Raw genomic sequence first — 22,583 nt, 5'->3', positions numbered from 1 at the left:
TAGAACATACAGAGTACTGAAAGAAAACGTTGGAGCATGCTGTGAATACAGAATACTGTCAGCAAAGAAGTTGGTTTGGCATTAGGATGAAAATACAGTGAAATACAGAAGAGACTGTGTTGGAAGTACGTGATAAGTATCATGGTGCTGGTAATAGTGTTGGCGCTTCGTCTCAAATAGTTACTTACAAATGTTAGGCTATGAAATGTGTTATAAAATCTCACTACAGGGAATTACATAGAGTCTTAGAATCAGCATTTTACAGTATCTCACAAAATATTTGTCTTTTTAATTCTGTGAAAATGGTATTAGGCTAGAACAGGGAATTACATGTCTGCAAGCAAAGGTGACCATATATGGTCCGACTTTCCAACCTTATGCAATGATTAGACTAAGACTCTGGCTATGTATGAGGCAATATTTATAGCTCTTTTCACACCATTTTTTGTTTTGCACACATTAGGAAATGTAAAACATATTTGTAAATGTAAAACATATTTGTAAAGTCTCCCATTGCTTTCAAAAGGTGCAGTACAAGCCAATGTGTGTCATCTTGGCACATATCTCTCCGCTAAATCTCAGATTTAGCAGAGAGAGCTTTTGCATATGCAATAGCTCTATGCGATTGCTGATGCAAAAGTACTAAATGGTAGGGTACACTTTTTTTAAATAATGGAAGTCAGTTGTATATGTATCAAAACACAAGGTGTACTTTTGCATGTGCTTGCCCTGTCAACATTTGCCCCATCAGAAGAAAAACAAAGGAAAAAATAAATCCACTTCCACTTCAAATAATCAAACAAAACACCTGTCAAATGGATGCAACTGTATGCTACTATATATGTTCTGACTTTTGTGGATTTCCAGAAAAAAAATAATAAGGTGTGACCCTAGCTTACAAATGGCCATACACATAAAATAATTACTGGCCATGTTCATTTGAAAAATCATCAATCTGCCAGGCAAAAGTGACATATCAGGGAAGGACTATAAAAAAATAACATTGTATGCTAGCACAATGTAGCACGTGATCAGGCACATTTGACCATTAATACCATATGCCAACTGCAAAAAATCCAACCTGAAAAGTCACATTTTTCGCAGACAACAGTATGCCGTCAGCCTTGGCAAATGATATTTGTGCATAGTTATGAAACAATAATTGGCCGAAAAGGTCAAAATCTGTCATTTTGTCTACATTTATGCTATGTGTATGGGCAACTTAACTCTACAAAAAATCTACTGGTGTTAAAGGAAACTGGCTTAGTTGCCCATAGCAGCCAATCAGATTGATCCTTCCAGTTTCTAAATGAGCTTTGAAAAATCAGTTTTCCTTAGCACCAGCTTTGATAAATCTCTCTAAAAGACTATACACTGTGAAGATTTAAGCTCTCTCCTGCCTGGAATACCCACTGTGAGGCACGGAACCGCTCCCTCACCCACACTGGGAGCAAAATAGAGATAAGTGCAAAAGAGGAGTTGTCCAGCCTTTCTTCGTGGTAATCCAAAAAGCACTTTATTGAGTAACAATTGTTAAAAACATCCAGATACAGGTTGCATAGGTCTACGCGTTTCAGGCAGAAAAGTCATGAGTAAGGGCTAAACTGTTTTCTGCCCGAAACACGTAGACCTATGCAACCTGTATCTGGATGTTTTTAGCAATTGTTACTCAATAAAGTGCTTTCTAGATTACCACGAAGAAAGGCTGGACAACTCCTCTTTTGCACTTATCTCTATTTTGCTCCCAGTGTGGGTGAGGGAGCGGTTCCGTGCCTCACAGTGGGTCTTCCAGGCAGGAGAGAGCTGCTCAAATTATGCTTATTTTTGACTGTGAAGAATTGCATAACTCAGCATCAGGATCAATTACACATCTTCGTATGTTAATACAATGCAGAAACCATACTGTAGCACTGAATACAGAAAGCACAAAAGCACAAACAAGTTTGTAGTGTATAGTTACAAAATACATACTAATACAATATGAGAGATGATTATGAATCTAGGCAACAAAAATATTGTATCCGCTAGAGATGTTCTTATAGGGGGGGGGGGGGGCATTAAAAAAGAAAACATCATTTAACAGTCCTATTGTAACATGTATCCACTGTAGCATATAAAGCACCAAATTTTATCACCAAAACAAAACTTGCCCTTAACAACCAGTCACAGCTCCTTTCATTTCATAGTTTGCTTTTGAAAAGTAAAAGCTGATCTGTGATGGGTTGCTTTTCTTTTAGATGGTTTTCAGAAATCTGATCCACTATCTTGATACATCAGTGTGGCAGCCATGTTTAAAGTGGTGGCAACTTTTAAGAAACTTTTGTAATGAATGTCAGCCACCTCAGCTACAGAATGAATATAATTATTCTGTAGTGTAAAAGTAAAAGAGGACAAAACTTAGTGCTTTAAAGAGAAGCTTCAAATAGCTATTACTACGGATCAAGGCAATGGATTACTTGTGATTTTATTTATTTATTTTTAAATAGTGGTGAAGTAAAAAGTGCAGAATCTAAACAAGATGTTTGAGAAAATAACTTCACAGCCTTTAGCTTTTATTGCACAAGGGGTTAAACAGAACCTTACAAGTGCTTGAGTAAAGGCTTTAGGAAATAATTCCTGAGTTTTAGGGAGCAAGACAGCAAGAATAGTGTCGCAATACATCATATGACCAGGGAGACAGCAGAAACGATAGGAACAAAGCCACCTGGTAAGTGGTGTGCCTGCCGTTAGTACAAAGCAGTGCGATTAGGCATTCTTGAAGTGACATGCTGATAGTATAGAACAGCATTCGCCTCCACCAAAAGTAATTAGTTTTCATTTACTCACTGTGCCTACATGTCAGCTTGTAGTCCTTTTCCTTTGTGCACTCTATGGCTGTGCATCACTCATTTTAAACAGTACAAAATTTAAAAAAGGAACTAATATACTGTCCTAAATATTTCAATGACCGGCAAGCCACATGCACATGCTGGACGGCAGTATGCTTCAGGTAAAGTATTTATTTATACAAGCGAGATAGGTGTAAAGTAATAAAATAAGTGATACTCCACCACTGTTCCTGTTCTGATACTTCCTGGGTACCCCACCAGGCTCTGTTCATGGACCCTCTTGACAGGCAAGAAATGACAACTTAGGCTACTTTCACACTTGTGTTTTGGGCAGATGCATCATGGAGCTGTAAAAACTGATCCGTTACGATAATACAAGCGCATGCATCCGTCATGAATGGATTCATTTGTATTATGTCTTATATAGCCGAGACGGATCCATCATGAACTCCATTGAAAGTCAATGGGAGACATATCCATTTTCTATTGTGCCAGATTGTGTCAGAGAAAACGGATTTGTCCCCATTGACTTACATTGGGTGTCAGGAGGGATCTGCTTGGCTCAGTTTCGTCAGACGGACACAAAAACGCTGCAGGCAGCGTTTTGGTGTCCGGCTCCAGAGCGGAATGGAGACTGATCGGAGGCAAACTGAGACATTCTGAGCAGATCCTTGTCCATTCAGAATGCATTAGGGCAAAACTGATCCATTTTGGACCTCTTGTGAGAGCCCATGACGGATCTCACATACAGAAAGCCAAAACGCTAGTGTGAAAGTAATTCCCTAAATGTCAAGAAGGCCCAGAAAACAGAGCCTGGTTGTGAGATCTAGGAAGTATTGGAGGGTTTGGTAAGGTGAGCATAATTTATTTTATTATTTTATACTGATCTGAGCCTGTTTTCATTAGCTGGACAATCCCTTTAATCTGTGCACAATTATAGCAATACTAAATCAGGCCAAATGTGGAGGAATGCTCTTTTACATAGCGTTTCAGCTTTGAACACGAGTAATTGAGTAATTACTTTGTCAGACTAAAAAAGATCTATGATGGCTACAGGATGACAGGTATATTTTTGAATGGATTCCAATGATTCCTGACAGATCACATTTTGGACAGCAAGAACAGTGCTCCCCGCATGAGTATGATGGACACATCACCATAACCATAAATCTGCTATATTCTGTATTAGGTGCTATTATCCAAAAGGCACACTATTTTGTCTGTTACATAGGCTAATAGTGCATTCGACATAATTATGACTACAGTGATAAATCCACTATAAGAACCGTCTGCAACCACGAAAATATACCCTTTATTTGGTCAAATAAATAGCTGATAATTATGATCCTATATTTCATATTTTGATAGAACTCTACTTACCAAAGCACTTGCTTAGATTGGTCTGTTTGTCAATGAAGACTTTAGCAGAGATTACATTTCCAAAAGGCATAAACATTTGCAAGATGTCCTGGTCACCAAACTCTTGGGGTAGATGATAAATGAAGAGATTTGCTCCTTCCGGGCCTTGAGAGGAAGAAAAAAGGAGGCCTGACTTCACTATAGTTAGAAACTCTTTTCAAGCATGCTTTAAAATAAATATGGCAATCTATAATATATTTGGCAATGTATATCTGTCATAAACACTATTTAGGTGACATACATAGAAAATTATTGAAATTGTTTAATGTCATTGTTAATTACCATCGAATGCCATTTATAGTATGGTTAACATAGCAAAATTAATCTATTCTCTATAAGAGTCCACTATATATTATTAGAAAAATGGGACTAGAAAAAAACCCTATCTGTATTAAACAATCCAACATTTTTGACAAAGATTTTTTAAATAAAATTGTATATATCCCAAACACCAATGACAGGGCTGTTTCTATTGATAGAAACTTGCATAATATCAAGGGGGAGTTGTTGATGGTTGCTGGATTACTAGCTCTGGAGACTCTACTGTGCCTCCTTTTCCTATGGTGGTGATGCAAAGCCTTTGATCACATGGTGCTTGATTCCCTCACAGATTAGAGCTGGTTTGTAGTATTAGAGAACCCTATGATCGGATTATTATTGTGCAATCCCTTAAAAAAACTGCATTAAGTATAGAACCCTTTTAAATATCTGTCTGGCTTTCAAAAATAACTTGCACATGCGTTCATTAAGCAGTTCCCAGTAGGATAAACTGGTTGAAGTTGGAGTGCAGTGCATAGATAAGATATAAGGCATGACACACAGTAGGACATGATATACCATACAGGTGTGTCCAACCTTTCCCTTCCACAAATTTTGTTAGGGACTTCAATTTTTTATGATACAAATTCAATACATTATCATGACTTGTTAGCAAAACCTTGCCAAACTGCAAATCGTATCCTGATCAATAGGTGGCCACACATAGACACGTATATCATAAATATCTCCCAACAGAGTAGTGTATAATCCTGTTTTATTTTCAAAGCAGGCCATCTCATGACATTTATCTCAGGTTAGGTCAAGTCGAGAGGAGGTCAGGAAGGGAACATCTATAACTAACACCAGCATCTTATATCTAACATATGTTTAAGACTATGCTACACAGCATTTTCATTTGCCCAGTATATTATGTAGAAACTTAGAGGGAGATTTATAAAAACTGGTGTAAAGGAAAACTGACTTAGTTCCCCATAGCAACAAATCAGATTCATCCTTTCATTTTCAAAAGGAGCTCTGAAAAATGTGGAATGTGATTGGTTGGACAACTAATCCAGTTTTCCTTTACACCCGTTTTGATCAATTTCCCCCTTGGTTTATACAGCAACACACTGCAGGTGTTATAAATGCTGCTGTCACATTAAAAACGATCACCATATGTAAACTGTATTATGCTTTTCTATGGCATATCTGCTCAATTATTTGGCATTTACACTCTCTTTGATGTGCCTGCGCCCCCCTTGGCAACCATCTGGCCCCCGTACAGAAAATATAAATGACAAATAAGCCATGTACATAATGAAGTCTTTACAGACAGCAACTGACCAGTATTGTTAGGTCATAGTGATAACTACTACAGATAAATTGCCATTGTAATCACTGGATCTCATCATTGCCTGTCAGAAAATTATTCCCAATCTGATCACTGTGACATTGGTAAGTTAATGGTTATCAGAATAAACGAAAACCGACCCATTGACCGAAACTCTTCCATTACAATAAAGATACTTTTCATCATAGTATCTTTATTGTAACAGAAGAGTTTTGGTCAATGGGTCAATGTTTGCTTAAGTAAAATTGAATTCACGTAAATCCAGCCTAACATAGCCAACATAATGCTTCTCAACCTAATTGCCTAGGGGGAACCCCCTAAACATATGCTTCCACGCTCAGGGAATCCCAAACACATTTACTACCTCAAAGAAGCTTCGTGTAGAGGTGAGTAAAGCAATGTGTAATTCTTGCCCTTCTGATGTTTGGCAACTACTTTGCCTCCATTTTGATCTATGAACAGGCTAAAATGGGTTTGTCATCTCTTCTGTAAAAGTGACAGGTCCTTCTGGTGATGTGATTACCTTACCAGGACCCAATGGGCACCTGTAGAGGCTGGTATTGGTCATATCACGCCCACGTGTTTTGTGTTTTACTGCCTATTAAGATCATTTGATACTTTGGTTTGGAAAGATTGCTCAAAATACATAAAAAATACTAAACTGCTGACAAGTTAATACCTCAGTTGTATGAGTACATTAATGTCAATATATTATGATTTCAAGACATTTGCTACTGGGAGTTGCCTAAAAGGAGTTTTAATCTCTCCCGCGTTGTATGCAAATTCATTGAGGAGTGTAAACTAGGTGTATATTAAACTGTAATGTGACCCAGTTTGCTTTTATTGACACTGGTTTGGGATGAAGCATTTGCCCTACATTTATTAACTATTTGACACCCTCCCAACTATTGTACAACCCCCCCAAAAATAAAATAAAAATTGCAACATTTTGTCACACCATTCTGACTTAAAGTAAGCCAGGAAAGGTGATCAATATCTGATCGATGGGGTCTGACTCCCTCTATCCCTGCCGATCAGCTGTTGGAAGGAGCCTATGCCTAGGCTTGTGGCAGCACGTTCATCAGTCACATGACCTTTCAGCAGTTCAGTCCTATTCAAGTGAGCTGCAATACTAAACACAGCCACTATACAATGGACAGCACTCTGCTTGGTACTCAATGAAGCCGCTGCAGCACTCGCCTGAGTGCTGAGGCCCCTTCAAACAGCTGATTGGCAGGGGTTCCGGGATTGAGGACCTATCCTGAGCATAGGTCATCGATATTCGAAAGGTGCATTTATATGTTTCAGTCATATTGTTAAACATTTACATGTTAGTTATAGTTTTGTTTTTTTACAGTTGTAGGGAACCTGTGTTTAGTGGGATTGGAAAATCCTATATCGTATTCTCAACTGCTCATGTAGAGAGCAAACCATGACCAGCAACAATCTGGGGCTTATCCAATACGGATGAAAGGGAATAAATGTGAATCGGAAAAATATTCTAATAATCATTTACATCTTAAATCTCCAAAATGAATAATGTACATATTAGTATCAGAAAACATGGGAAGAGTTTTGGTGCCAGTAAATAGTGAGCCCTGAAAAATGTGGATTTGAGAAGAGGAAGCTGGGGAATTTATGAAGTCCTGTAGACGCTAATGTGTTAATAGTTGTCATATCACTAATTTAAAAATGACAGGTATGGTGCAAACATCACAGGAAACGTATATCAAGTGACCTCACGAGGGATAACAGCACAAAATGAGGTCCCCAGTCTAAATGAGATCTTGTTTAATGTGTTTAGTTCTCTCTTATTGCATTTTGAAAAATTGCAGTATTCAGGCCCAGGCAGAAGCCTTGGACGGCATATTGGGCTTAGGTAATGTCATTTTCAAGTACCAACCATTCCACAGAAAGGACTGTGCGGTGTCTTCAAGTGCACCATAACTTCTTATTACACAACATGGGCTCATAAATATGACAGAATCATTTTTCTCAGGAGATGTGGATTGAAAATAAATTTAATGAAAATTCAGTAATCTTGGAAGCCATCAATCAAATATCTCCCTATGCAGCATTCTCTTAAGCAACTCTTTTGATAAGATCCCTTGGAAAGCTAAATTCAGTATACTCTTACCTTCTTTCTGACTGCCCGCAGCACTCTGCTGTTGTAGCAAACTCTGACTATAAAGTGTTGGCAGTGCCGCAGCGGCATACTGCTGGATTCCTGAGTAGGCCTGGGTTAGGGCATCCATTGTACCAGCTGTACCATTCGTCAAGCCTGTTGCGCCAAGTCCTCCATTCAGAGCAGCCATACCTGAGAGCATTTGAGCAACTTTACAAAAAACCCAACAATAGAGAAAAAAAATTGCACTTGTTCATTAGTGCTTTCAAAAAAATATTGACCATTTTACACCGAAAATGACTGCACTGCATGCAATAATATGAGCACTCCAACAACTCAGGACGGAAACAGCACTGTAAAACAATATGAGTAATATCTCAAGACATGCACATTTTTCAAAGCAGGCAGTGTCAATTTACTCCATTGTATGCCTATTCTGAAGAACAAATGCCATCCACTAATCAGAGATGAAGTACAATCAAGACCGAAAAAAGGAAAATGTACTAAATGTATTTACTCAAGCTGTTTTAATCTCCTTCTTTATTACTGTGCAGCTCTTTATAATAAAATACATGAATGTAATAATTCAGCCCAACCATTTGTATTGGTTACTCAAGGTATTACTTATCCTTCATGTATATTTGGGTGTTTTCTTTTCATCTTAAAGATGCGCGTTAGATAGATGAGCGTTCAGCTCTTACAGTCTATCTATCTATCTATCTATCTATCTATCTATCTAGTATCTATGTTATATCTATCTATCAATCTATCTAGCATTTATCTATATATCTATCTAGTATCTGTCTATCTATCTATCTCTATCTACTATATCTATCTTTCTATCTATCTATCTATCTATCTATCTATCTCATATCTATCTATCTAGATTATTATGCATAAATTCACTGTGTCATGATGTATTTACTTATCATAAGAAAAGAGAAAAAACAAAGATAAAAACATCCTGCACGATATGATAAATAAGTATGCAGATGTCCCTGTCTACATTTATGAAAAAATATAATAATAATAATGCAATAAAATAGATGCAAGCATTATATATGGACTAAGCCCTCACTCTGATGTAATAAAATGTGAGACTCTTAGCCAATATATTTTGATCAAAACACATCTGTGCCCACCTACCCTCGCCAAGGTGGTCTCAGGTCAGGCAGGTCCTACGCTAAACCTACCTATGCCATTGGGCATCTATATTCAGGAGCGCAGATGTGCATACAGCAACCGATGAGAGGAAGAGCAAGCACACCTTTTATAAATGTAGACAGGGACATCCGCATACTTATTTATCATATCGTGCAGGATGTTTTTATCTTAGTTTTTTCTCTTTTCTGTGATTTTTGTGTATTATGTAGGATATGATTGAGGGAGTGGCACCTTCAAGTGTGAATGTGCTCCTATTTGATCTTGGGAGTAGATTTCCTATGCACTTTTATCCTTCCTATCAAACTGACCGCCTTGATTAGGTGGTACATATAGGTGTGCTTGCTCTTCCTCTCATTGGTTGCTGGATGCACATAGAGGTGACTAGGAGCAGCACACTATATGTGCAGAGTCTGCGCTCCTGAATATAGATGCCCAATGGCATAGGTAGGTTTAGAGTAGGACCTGCCTGACCTGAGACCACCTTGGCGGGGGTAGGTGGGCACAGATGTGTTTTGATCAAAATGTATTGGATAAGAGTCTCAGATTTTATTACATTAGAGTGAGTGCTTAGTCCATATATAATGCTTGCATCTATTTTCTTAGTGCAGTATTATCTTTTTTTTCTGTGATTTTTTTACTTATCATGAGACCATCATCATACATATCCAGTAGAGTTCTGATATCTGCTTGTAAAATTTGCAATTTTGCATCTATCAATAGACAGAGCTATATGATTTTGTACTTAAAGGGTTTATTAGATATAATTGAAAATATCAAACAACCGCTACAATGTCTTAAAATAGAAAAAAAAAATATCTCACCCGTTTCTCCAACACCATTCTCTGCAGCGTTGGCCCAGTCATTTTGCCACAGTTAATTTACTAGCAGCAGTGGTGATGTGCCTGGATACAGTACATGACCACAGCTGCCAGTGGTCTACAGCTGATGACAGTAATTGACTGCAGCAATGTAGACTGCTGAGGACAGCGATTGGCTGCAGCAGTCAAGTTCTGTATTCAGACAAGTCACTGGTGCTATTCATAAACAAACAGTGCAAGAAGTACCAGACCAGCGCTGCAGAGAATGGGATTGGAGAAACCGGTAAGAATATTATGTTTTTTTTTTTAAATTTAAGACATTGTTACAGTTGTCTGAGATTTTTATTTATTTAGGACAACCCCTTTTAGAGATGTTAGTGGGTGCATCTGCTCTTTGGATTAATTGATCAATAGACGAAACAACCTCTAGGTGTAATGAATCTCTTGAACTTTCCAATACTGGTTTCTTCTTATGTGACAGAGTGGACTTTGGGCCCTCTCGGGTACTAGGGTCCTGATCTGTCTGCTGGCCCTTTTAGTTACGTTCCCGCATTCTCTAAGTAAATAAGGAAGCTTGATCATGATAAGAATATTTTTTCGTTGGGGTGCTCTTTTAACATCAAAAACTAATCTGATTCGAAAGACCTAGGGCCATATTCAATAATGGCAGTGTACCATCAAGTGCCATGCCAATATAGGTTCTCAGTGTAATGTTCTACTGCATCAGGTTGTGTTCAAATTTTGCTTCATAAGCCTTATCTCCATTATCAAACAGAATCTAACAAGGGAATGTCACTGACTCTGGTATTTAACCTTTGTTTCTCCAGGTGTTGCGAAACTACCACTTCCAGCATCCCATAACAGACAAACTGAAGTTTTAAAACAGTTGGAGAGTGACAGGTTGCAGACAAAGGCTTTAGTCATTGATGAAATACTATTACTCAGGTGAATGCGAGGAACAGAAACTTATAAGGGTAGGCAGAGTTGAGTTGGCAGCATTAGGTTTGCAACCCAACATCAGAGCTGGTGCACCAACTATAGCTGAAAAGTGTACAACGGCATTGCTTTTTTGGAATCAAACTTCAAAAAGGCACTTCAAGCTGAGATACTGCTAAATGAGGTGCAGCTCAAATACATTAAAGCAATAAAATACATATCAATGGACTATATCCATTGATGTTTCACTTTAATCAGGAACCACAGGTATATATCCTGATGGGTATTACAGCAGGTTCAGTAGGACCTATAAGCTTAACTTTGTAATTTAGACATAGAGTATTCTGTATATACCCATACTTTGTAATTACGAGATGGAGTATAGCCAGTACTGTAGCATATGTCAGTAGCAAGTATAGTACAGCAGATCATTCATTAAACAGAATATTTCAAAGAAGTTTGAATACCTTATTTTTGGGCCTGAGTGTTACTTTACACTTTCCTGAAATTGCTACCATGAAAGAGTGCCTGTGCATGGAGTGGTCCATTCATAGATTCCACCTGAAATTACTACTAATTGTTAGGCTGCCTCTGTACTTGCTATTGTTTCACATAGCAAGTACCGGTGCAGCCCGGCAATCACAGTCAATACGCAGGTAGCTCCCGTGGATGGACCGCTCCCTGTGGTGACACTCTAAGAAATATCTTTATGCATCTTTTAAAAGTACAACAAAATCACATGAAATTAATGAAAAATGCCATCCACCACAGCACTAAATACTCACTGTTTACGGTACCTGCTAGTGCATTTATATTATTCAATCCCACGGTGGCCCCAGCCAGCCCCTGCAGAGTGCCTAGAGAGGTTAAAGAATTCATGGCAGCAGAGGAGTTTGCAGTTGATCCAGCCACTAAAAATGAAAAACATATAAAGACATTAGAAACTGGAAATGACATCTTATATATGTATTAGATTGATCATGTTCAGCCTTATCGTTACATTTTTACAAAAATGCAATTCTATACGGTAAGTACAGTATTATATATGATTAAATACAATATTCTGGAATGATTATCACCTACATACCAGGTAATACCCCTATAATCGGACCAAACATCTTATTACATATATCTACCACCTAGATATTATTTTTGTAAATATCCTTGACACAAAAAAAACCATACAAGCAGTTAAAACAATGTTATAAGGAGAGAGGCTGATACCATAACATTAAAGGGACTCTGTCACCAGTTTTCTGCTGCCCTCACTATAAGGGTCCATTCACATATGCGTATGTGTTTTGCGGATCCACAAAACACGGACACCGGCAATGTGCATCCCGCATTTTGCGGACCGCACATCGCCGGCACTCTCATAGAAAATGCCTTTTCTTGTCCACAATTGCGGACAAGAATAGGACATGTTCTATTTTTTGGCGGAACGGAATTTCATATCCGGAAGTGAGGATCCGCAAATGCGGATGCAGACAGCACATTCTGGCCCCATTGAAAATGAATGGGTCTGCACCTGTTCCGCAAAACCCCTATCAGACTTGATGTTTGCATTTGTATTAGCAGCAGCTGGACAGGGAAAGCCAGGAGCTCATGAATATTCATCACTATTCATCATTATTTTCTAGAGGTGTTCTATACAAGATTTTTGGAAAAAAGGGGATCTTTCATTAGTTTATGTTGCCCTTAGATAAAACAGGTCTCTTTAATCCATTATAATAGTGGAACGGTAGGATGAAATTTTGGGGTTTGATAGGGATTCTGATACCTATTCCCACTGAATATGTTCGCTGTGACTGACAGCGCTTATCCAGAGAGTTCTGCAAAGCCAGCAGAACTGCCGGCTGTCAGTCACAGCGAAGGGGCAGGGAAGGGGGCGTGGTTATCTTGACTTGAAGCAAGGACGCCGCTGCCCCCTTGACTTCAAGCATGTGTGGAGAAGCGCGCCGGCAGGGGATAATAGAACGTTTTCTGAGCTTTACCCACATCGGCCTTCAGGAAGAAAGGCATCATCAGAAACACACTGCTGGCTACACGCAGGTACTGCTGGCGGCTTGGGATGGCGTTTGGAGGTGACAGGTTCCCTTTAATAATACATTATTGGAATGGATTTATATCATTCATGGTACTGGTCTCTGTTCTCATAACATTTATTTGCTTTTATAGGTTTGGGATTTTTGTGTCAAGAAAAATTGCTTAAAGGGGCAGAGTTAAATAAAAACATGGCTGGCCCCTGTAAATCTGTTAAATTAACAACAGAAGCAAACCATACCTCTTTGCTTCCCTGCTGCTTCTAACAACATGCTTCAGTCCTTCCTGCCTGCAGGATTGACGTTCCGTACACAGAGGCCACCAGGAGGCCAATCACTGCCTCAGTAGGATTCGGGAGGTCACTACTGAGGCCATTGATTGGGTGCAGTGCCGACTTGTGTCTACAGGACATCAGCGCTAGTGCTGAGCGCAAATATTCGAATTGCATATTTTAATCGTGAATATCGCCACTTTGAGAATTTGCTAATATTTGGAATATAGTGCTATATATTCGTATTCGCAAATAGTGTTGAATATTCTAATCACAAATTTATCGCAAATATATTACATGCCAATTTCCGCAATCAAGTAAACAATGACGAAATCACTAATTCTCAAATTTACGAATTTATGGCGAATATTCGGCCAAAATTTTGCGAAATATCGCAAATTTGAATATTGCCTATGCCGCTCATCACTAGTCACCGCTACAGCCAGAGAAACTAACAGAGATGGAGAGGACTAGAGTGCGGGAAGTGGAAGGGAAGACAAGGAGAAAATATGGCTTATTTTGTTATTTTTGCAGGGGCTACCTCAGCTTCTATTTAATTCAGACAAGCCTTTAATAAAACAGAGATTGATGGGTAGGCGTCACAGTTTTATTTTATTAGGAAATTCTGCTCCAAAAGAATATATAGGTGGTGGATATTCTAGAATGGAACGTGTTAAACTCTGAACTGCCAGAAGTGTCTGTAATTCTGCCCAGGATTCATCGTACAAAACATATTGTACATGGAATCAAACCGCAAAACATTTGAACAAACCGAAATGGGAATCTGTGAAAGAGAGGTGCTTGCACAGCAGAAAAATGTAATATCATAATAAAGGAAGGCTCCCTTCTGACAACATGAAGCCAGAGGTACCGTTCACAGAGAATATGAAGCCAGAGCCAGGCACTTGTTTCATCTTCCAGTTCTTATCATTGTCTTGCCCTTCAAACATCATAAAAGGAAGACATTAATAGATCTACCCCTATCTAGTGTGGAAACGTAGAATTTTTTCCCTTGCTCTCTCAAAAAAGCTTTGAGAGCAAAACTTACTTCTTCAAGATATGGGAAATATTACATAAAATATGAAATATTATTTTACATATCTAAAAACTAGTTTCCATTATGATTTTACATTTAAATAAAAAAAAAAGGAAAGCTAACTTGAATCATATAGTAACACTATGAATCTTGAAAAACAGTACAAAATGTGGTACATACGTTAAAAGACAATCATTTTCTTTATTAAAAAAATCCCTTAATTTGTTTCACTGCCAACCCCTATCAGACTTGATGTTGAGTTGACATCAGAAAAATATGCTGGCTTTAAAGCTAGTCATTAACATAAGATTTGCTCAGTTGTCTTCAATCCGTTTTTCCCCATAGGCAGATACAAGGAGGTGGTCAGGCTGATGTCATAGACCTAAGATAATTGTCAAATCCCATCTAAACTGGCGGAATTAGAGAACTTTGCTTCCACAGAGATAAACGGTGTCAGAGGTGAAACAGGCTTGTTGTTGGAGGGCCAGAGGGGATTGGTGTCTTGCTTGACATTTATCTTATGTCTATGACCTATTAAATGAAAGGCCATTTAACGGTATCACTTATGCAATCTTTCCTTAGAATTTTTAGATAATTTTTTAGACAGCCTTTAATTTAATTTAACATGATGAATATAGCTCAAACTGATTCTGTTAATAATATTACATAACTGCAGCATATGTGACGCACCTTCATATAGACTCAAAATACTAATAGGTACCCTAATTTTCAGATACATTTTCTGACAAAGTATGCCAACAGAATGGACCTGGCATTCTAAGCAGAAGACTGCCTATTACCAAATTGTAATGCCATCCATACCAACAAGTGATGCAGTTGTCAAGCTAACAATTCCAATCAGCAATCTAGCTCTGCACAATGAAACTTTTTTATAAACCCTATTGTCTTAAAAAAAGCTATTTTTTACAGAAACATTCATTATAATACACAAACTACAAAGCATGAACATTAATCTTTCATATATGAGTCTCCATGTCCTCCTCTTCATTCCTCCAACCTCATATCTCTTTCATCTTTCTAGCTTTAAAGCCGCACTACTCAATAGTTTTCTTGCTTGACTAACTAAATTGTGGCCCAGTTGAGTTATGGAGTCCAATTTATTTGGTCTTGCAGAGGAACAATTTTTTTAGTCAAAGAAGGAAAACTATTGCTGACCATTAGCTCTCCCGCATGTGGAACTAGCAACTAAATCCACAAATCTCAGCTTAATGTTTAAGGTTATAAGTGGAGCTGACCTTTGCTATTCTTCCTTAAAAGTAATATTCAAGAAATATGTCACTTGGCCTTCATAACCCATCTAATCCACTTGGATCTGAGGTCTATATATACCATCTGATGCCATATCTACAGATTCACAATTAAAGTACCATCACTTCCCACAGTTAGTCACAATATGTGCATCATGACTAAATTGGTCAGTATCCTACATACTTCTCCCTATCTTTATGCAGAAAAGTCAATCTAGATGGAAAATGTCCAGTCTGAAATAATCAGTATTTGGGAGATAAATAAAGGAGCAGTGCTTAACTAGTGCTTAACATTTATGTTATAAAGGAAAACCTGGTTACAATGAATGACATGACAGAGACATCAATATTATCAGTACACAAGGATGTAAGAAATGAAATATAAAGTATGTACAATAAGGAACTAATCTTCTATGAGGCATTCAGTAAAATATATCCCTTATGCTGGCACAGATGTGGCACTGTCTACCACTGTGTAACCTACATATGTCGGTGCAGTCAAAGAGGTTTCTGGGCTGTGTAGTTGAGAGATGTAATGACAATGCCTTAGTAGCTTATCTCTGCATGTCTTTATTTGATATTTATTGTGCTTCTTGCCCCACTGACATACTACGATTGCACAATAGCAGAACTTTTAAATTGCATTTCTTCAGTAGTTCCCAAGACACTAGATAACACGTACATAGCTGTATTGAAATGTGCCTAGTACGAATTGCTTAGCCTCCTAGCATATTTGAGAAGCACCACAGTAGGCCTGGATTGTGCTCCCTATAATGTGTAGTCACTAAGGATCCCGATATTTATTCATGGCAATTTTTCCAATGTCTCTGCCAATAATGACAGTGGAATACAAGTCATAAAATATTTATTTTTCTAATGCTTTTTGTCATGCAGAGGAACATTATAATGGGGTTGTTAAATCAGTGTTATTTATCGTGCATTATATATATCATTTGTAAAATGTGTCTGAATGCAAATGTATATGAAATGATCTAACAAAATTAATCCTAGCAAGCACTGACTTTACATACTGAAAAGGCTTATCTTATGTCACAGAAGCTCATCTTATTTGAAGCTAGGCTTATGTAATGTTAGAATATATTCAGATAAAATAAAAACTTAATACAGAAACATAAATGTGTATAGTAAAATTATTATAAATATGTAAATAAGAAAAACACATATTGAGTACTACAGTGTCTTGAAGTTTAATTCAAGTTTAAGTAAAGTTCTAATAAAATGCATTTGTATACTCCAATCTTATCAAGAGTTACCCTCAATATACAAAGCTGACTGTTAAGAGTCATATAGGTCCTACAAAGGCAACTGATACTGGGTGAACCATGTCAATATAGATTTATAACTCATTCAGGGTTTGTTGGCTGACAGTCCATATATACAACTGTAATGGCCACTAGTATTGGTCAACCATGTGAATACAGCCATTGGGTAGGAGTGTAAGATTACTTATAAGTGCCAGAGTAGAATATTTAAAATGTAATTAAAGATGACAACAGAGATACCTATTTCCAGGAAATTGTGGGGAGGGATCTTTTTAGGATTTGTCAATAATAAGTAAGTTAAAGAGAACCTGTCATCAAGTTTTTCTAATTTCACTGAGGGTAGCATAAGGTGGCTAAACAAACAAGGATTTCAGCGGTGTGTCACTCATGTGCTAAAGTAAGTGGTTGCCGAGACCCAGTATCATAATAATCACAGCCTGGGCCTGGAAAAGAGTCATGGATGCCTCAGAAGAGTCATTTTTTTTCATGAGTTACTGTTCTCCCCGACACCTGCTGATTATTGGCAGTCCCTTTCTAAGGATAAAAACTAAGGAGAACACTGTATATCATCAGCAGGTGGCCGGAAGAGCAGGAGCTCTTGAATAACCATGACTCTTCTCACGCTGTCGTGACTATTTTCCAGTATCGGGCTGCATTCACTTATTTTTAGCCCATAAGTGACACACCACTGAAATCAGAGCGTCTGTCACTACTTTATGCTGCCTTCATCAAGGGCCGCATAAAGTTGATGATAGGTTCCCTTTAAGTATAATGTTCTTTACAATAGAAGACTTTTTGGGCACAAAAATGTTGTGACTTTTTGCATTTTTATTCCACTCACTCCAGTTTTGAAAAATAGGTGAGGAAGTGGGCATGGCTAGCCATGATAATTCCTTACACTAAAGTAAAAAAAAGAAAAAATCTAATTTTCTCAAAGAAAAACTTGAGTAGCATTTCAAGATAAAAGTGTTGCTTTAAAGATGAGCCAAGCTTATAAAACGTGCAACATTTGATAAATTTGTCATAAAGTACTCCAACACAGTCTCAAGAAAAAGAGACTTCAAATATTAACCTCATGATAAATTCCCCACATAGCATTTAACCAAGGATCATTATTTTCCAATGATGCAGCAATTCAGTATCCCAAAAGTGTAATGACCAGGCTGGGCCAAGACAAAGAGTATATTTTATAGACTACTTAAAGATTTTTCATATTTTATGTACTAAAATCTTCAGGCCAAAGGTTGCAGTAAGTATTGGATTTGCTCCGGTATGCTTTCAATTATTTTTTAAAGCACAGCAAGTATGTAAAAACTATATTTTCATTATTTTAATGTGATACTTCCATGTAAAGGGGGAAAACGACATTAAACAGGGGATATCCTAAATGTACTAGAAAACAGAAAAAAACAATAGCTACAAAAAACTATAGATTCTCAGTCTTACTACCGCAACATTTTTTTCACTCCCTGAAAATCTCTACTAACCCCTGCAGGTAAAACATTTGGTAATAATATGTTGTGGTTCACTTTTGCTACTTTAACTACTTTGCCTGCCCTTTTTCAAGAATTAGTTGAAAGAGATAGTGACACCCGCGCTAAGGTCAGTGTCATCCTCCCTGTCGGGAGCCGCTGCTGGGTATATCCGAGGCGTCCGCTGCTGTGACTCACTAACAATGTACACAACAAGGAAGAAACTTCTCATCAGAAAGTCCGGAGTGAGATGCCCACGCTGGTGAGAGAACTGAGAAATGTAACCCTCAATGGAGCATGTAATATGCTTTACCTTAAAATAGAGTGGAGTCTCTTTTACCTGTCCGCCAATGGGGGGAGTGGTGTTAGTGTCTTTGTGCCTTCAGTATCCAGCTGAGTGGCTTTTGAAGGTTCTTGCTCAACCTTCCAGCACGGCATCGCTCCGGCCGGCAGCAGACACTCGTGCGAGGGAGCTTGCAAATCCGATACCTGGGACCTTTGGCGTGTGAAGTCACCGCAATTGCTACTGGTGCCTCCAATAGACAAAAAACCTCCACTAAAATTATACTAAAATCTTCAGGCCAAAGGTTGGAGTAAGTATTGTTTTCACTCTCGGACACTTTCAATTATTTTGAATTATATATACTCAACTATTTTGAAGTGTTAAAGCACAGCAAGTATGTAAAAACAATATTTTCATCATTTTAATATGAACTTCCATGTAACGGGCAAAAGGGCATTAAACAGGGGACATCCTAAATGTACTAGAAAACTGAAAAAAAAAAAATCTGCAAAAAAAACTACTGATTCTCAGTCTTACTACCGCAACATTTTTTTCACTCCCTGAAAATCTCTACTAACCCCTGCAGGTAAAACATTTGGTAATACTATGTTGTGATTCACTTTTGCTACTTTAACTACTTTGCCTACCATTTTTCAAGAATTAGTTGAAAGAGATAGTGACACCCACGCTAAGGTCAGTGTCATCCTCCCTCTCCCTGTCGGGAGCCACTGCTGGGTATATCCGAGGCGTCCACTGCTGTGACTCACTAACAATGTACACAACAAGGAAGAAACTTCTCATCAGAAAGTCCGGAGTGAGATGCCCATGCTGGTGAGAGAATTGAGAAATGTAACCCTCAATGGAGCATGTAATATCCTTTACCTTCAAATAGAGTGGAGTCTCTTTTACCTGTCTGCCAATGGGGGGAGTGGTGTTAGTCTCTTCGTGCCTTCAGTATCCTACTGAGTGGCTTTTGAAGGTTCTTGCTCAACCTTCCAGCACGGCGTCGCTCCGGCCGGCAGCAGACACTCGTGCAAGGGAGCTTACAAATCCGATACCTAGGATCTTCGGCATGTGACGTCACCGCAATTGCTACAGGTGCTTCCAATAGACAAAAAACCTCACTAAAATTGTGCTAAAATCTTGAGGCCAAAGGTTGCAGTAAGTATTGGTTTTGCTCCGCTATGCTTTCAATTATTTTGAATTAATTATACTCAACTATTTTGAAGTGTTAAAACACAGCAAGTATGTAAAAACAATATTTTCATCATTTTAATGTGATACTTCGATAAAGGGGGAAAAGGGCATTAAACAGGGGACATCCTAAATGTACTAGAAAACAGAAAAAACTATAGCTACACAAAAAACTATAGATTCTCAGTCTTACTACCGCAACATTTTTTTCACTCCCTGAAAATCCCTACTAACCCCTGCAGGTAAAACATTTTGTAATACTATGTTGTTGTTCACTTTTGCTACTTTAACTACTTTGCCTGCCCTTTTTCAAGAATTAATTAAGCTGAAAACTGTTACCTTCCCTACTGTAAAATTTGGCTGTTGCTGTTTTCTGGAAAACCACTGAGTAGGCTTCAAGGGACCCATGAATTCCAGAAAACACTGGTTGAAAAAGAGTACTTTAGACACTCATATATAGTAAACTGGCAAATAATCTATAATAAGTTCAATTTGGTTCAATATGTACAGCTGGATGATTGGCCAATTCAGCATTTCGGAGAACAAATTGAAAAGGAACAAACTAGCGGGATGTACCTGTTGTGCCTGTCCACACATCTACTAAGATCAAGACTGAACAAGGGATTTGTATTGGAGGTTTAGATTCTAAGTGAGGAAATTTATGTGGTGTAATCTGTCTTTACCTACTGGTGCAATAAACACCCTCGGTATCAATAGGAAATAATTGCCGTCTTTGGAATAGACATATTAACACAGTTGAAATAAAATAAAAATAGGGAAAAAAAGATGTTTAACCTAGCAGGGGAGATGAACAAGGGCAAAACTTAAAAAAGCCATGGTTGTAGGAAAGGACATGATGGAATTGGAAAGAGAGAGCTAGCAAAGGTATCATTAGAACAAAATAGGTTAATGGGAATGAGTGCTGTTAAAAGCATTGCCCAAGGGCTTCTCTTTCAGATACCAAGAGGAAAATATTATCTTATAACTGAAGTATAAAAAAGTGAAAAGAACAAAGTGAAGTGGAAATAGTGGATGTGAATGTTATAAAATGTGTCTGCTGTGCTTCGTGCTTTAACGCTTCATTCTGCTTACTGTACTTTTAGAACAGCGTGTGATAAATATGTACATGGTTAATGCACTCTTCTCATATTTAGACACAAGTGGAGGAATATAGCAGAATTCACTATGGATAGAGATTTTATAGAAGAACATAGTATTAATAGTAAATCATATAAAATGAGAGAGCTAGGCTTCAAGGCCTAGATAAAAAGAACACAATATACAGGAGTACTGTATAGGAAATTTGTATTACTATATCCTATACATGGGTGATCATCCACACCCAGATTGAAGTATTTACTGTTGTTGCCCAGTGTATCCATCTGCATAATATAAGCTGCCATTTATGACAATCTTGACCTGTAAATGTAGGTTGTCATAAAACTACTGATGAGTCTAATAGAAAGTGGTAGGGAATTTGAATTGTAGACAGAACTGAAGTGTTACTATTAGAACAATCCCAACTGCAAATGCACAGTTTGCTACATATACAGTAATACTTTGTAATATATTAGAAGGATGCCATTTACCCACTTGACAGCCCAATGTTTTTACACTAAGTGGTGTAGGCAACATTTATCTAAAAAAATGCACATCCATAACCCTCTGCTTCCATGTCTAGCTTTTCCAAAGTATACAGCCCATGGTTGAGCTTTCTTAAGAAGTCCTCAAAGCTTAATACAATCCCCTTAGAGTGTTTTTTTTCACAAGTGAACTGAGCTGATTGGTGCTGTTTTTGGGGGGGGGGGGGGAAGCAGCAGACCCTTTTTCTAACCCAGGACAACACTTTTAAGAGTTCTAGTAGGCAAAACTATATTTTTTCCATTCTGGAAATATTTAAGATCCAAATCTACACACTACATTACTTGAAATAACAGTGTTCCCTTTAAGAATGTATCCTTTTATAAGTAAACCGCTGTGGTGAAACAAGTGGTCTCCCAGGAAGCCTTTAATTTGGAGGAACACGTACCGTACTATATTATTTAACAAAACAATAACAGTTTCACCATATGCATTGTACTTGCTAGTTGTTTCTTCTATTCCCAGACACCAGGGAAGACAATGAAATAACAGTGATTTACTGTATGGAAACTGCTGCTACATTCATTTTAAACCAATACATGATATGAATACACATGGAAATGGAGAAAAATAATTAAGCGATGAAAGAGGTACCATCATTATCAGATAATCGCAACCCAGGGCATTGGAAGTGCCAAGTGCTCCATGTCCCATGGGGACTAATTATACAGAGCTAACCACACCTCCTAATTTGAATCTGCTCTTTAGGAATTTTTATTTTTACTTTGGTGAGAGAGTAAGGAACAGTGGATGATGATTTAAGAGCTGCTGCTTGAAGAAAGAGGAGCAGCATTTTACAATGCCTGGGATACATTTTGATGAGGAAGTAAGAGATAGAGATGTCCTACAGCTCACTGTAAGATGTCAAATAAATTCCACTGTTCCTCTTCTCAGATTAGCCTATGCATACAGCACATCATCTATAAGGTTCAGGAGGATATGATATCTTCATATAAATATGTAAATAGTATCTCTATCTATCTAACTTGGCTTTGCATGAAAAAGTTTAATGGAATGGTTAGTTGTACCTCAATTTGCAACTTTTCCCCGCTCACTCCAGGTCTAAAAAATTGGGTGTGGCGTGGGCAGGGAAGGAGATGGGCTTGCAAGAAATCACAGCTATGCCATTCATACACATAAGATAGCTGTTGATTGAACACTTTTCTGGCATCATCTCCCAATGCTCTGATACA

At 38.0% G+C, this 22,583-nt stretch overlaps 1 protein-coding gene across 23 annotated transcripts in view; it reads right to left on the bottom strand.

The window, feature by feature from the left end:
- Window positions 1–22,583, bottom strand: part of CELF2 (CUGBP Elav-like family member 2) — a 449,189-nt gene that overhangs the window by 5,066 nt on the left and 421,540 nt on the right. For 8 of the 23 annotated variants that reach the window (XM_044280047.1, XM_044280064.1, XM_044280048.1 and 5 more), the window contains 3 exons: window positions 11,685–11,810; window positions 7,994–8,191; window positions 4,209–4,376 (listed from right to left, as the gene is read on the bottom strand). In XM_044280047.1, coding sequence (XP_044135982.1) covers window positions 4,209–4,376; window positions 7,994–8,191; window positions 11,685–11,810 — 492 coding nt within the window. The remainder of the gene's footprint in view (window positions 1–4,208; window positions 4,377–7,993; window positions 8,192–11,684; window positions 11,811–22,583) is intronic. The other 15 variants (XM_044280056.1, XM_044280070.1, XM_044280058.1 and 12 more) reach the window with 6 other exon arrangements.

The sequence above is a fragment of the Bufo gargarizans genome, chromosome 2, assembly GCF_014858855.1.
Source record: "Bufo gargarizans isolate SCDJY-AF-19 chromosome 2, ASM1485885v1, whole genome shotgun sequence".
Taxonomy (NCBI): domain Eukaryota; kingdom Metazoa; phylum Chordata; class Amphibia; order Anura; family Bufonidae; genus Bufo; species Bufo gargarizans.
The sequence above is the reverse complement of the archived record's forward strand: the minus strand, read 5'-3'. Positions and strand labels throughout refer to the sequence as shown.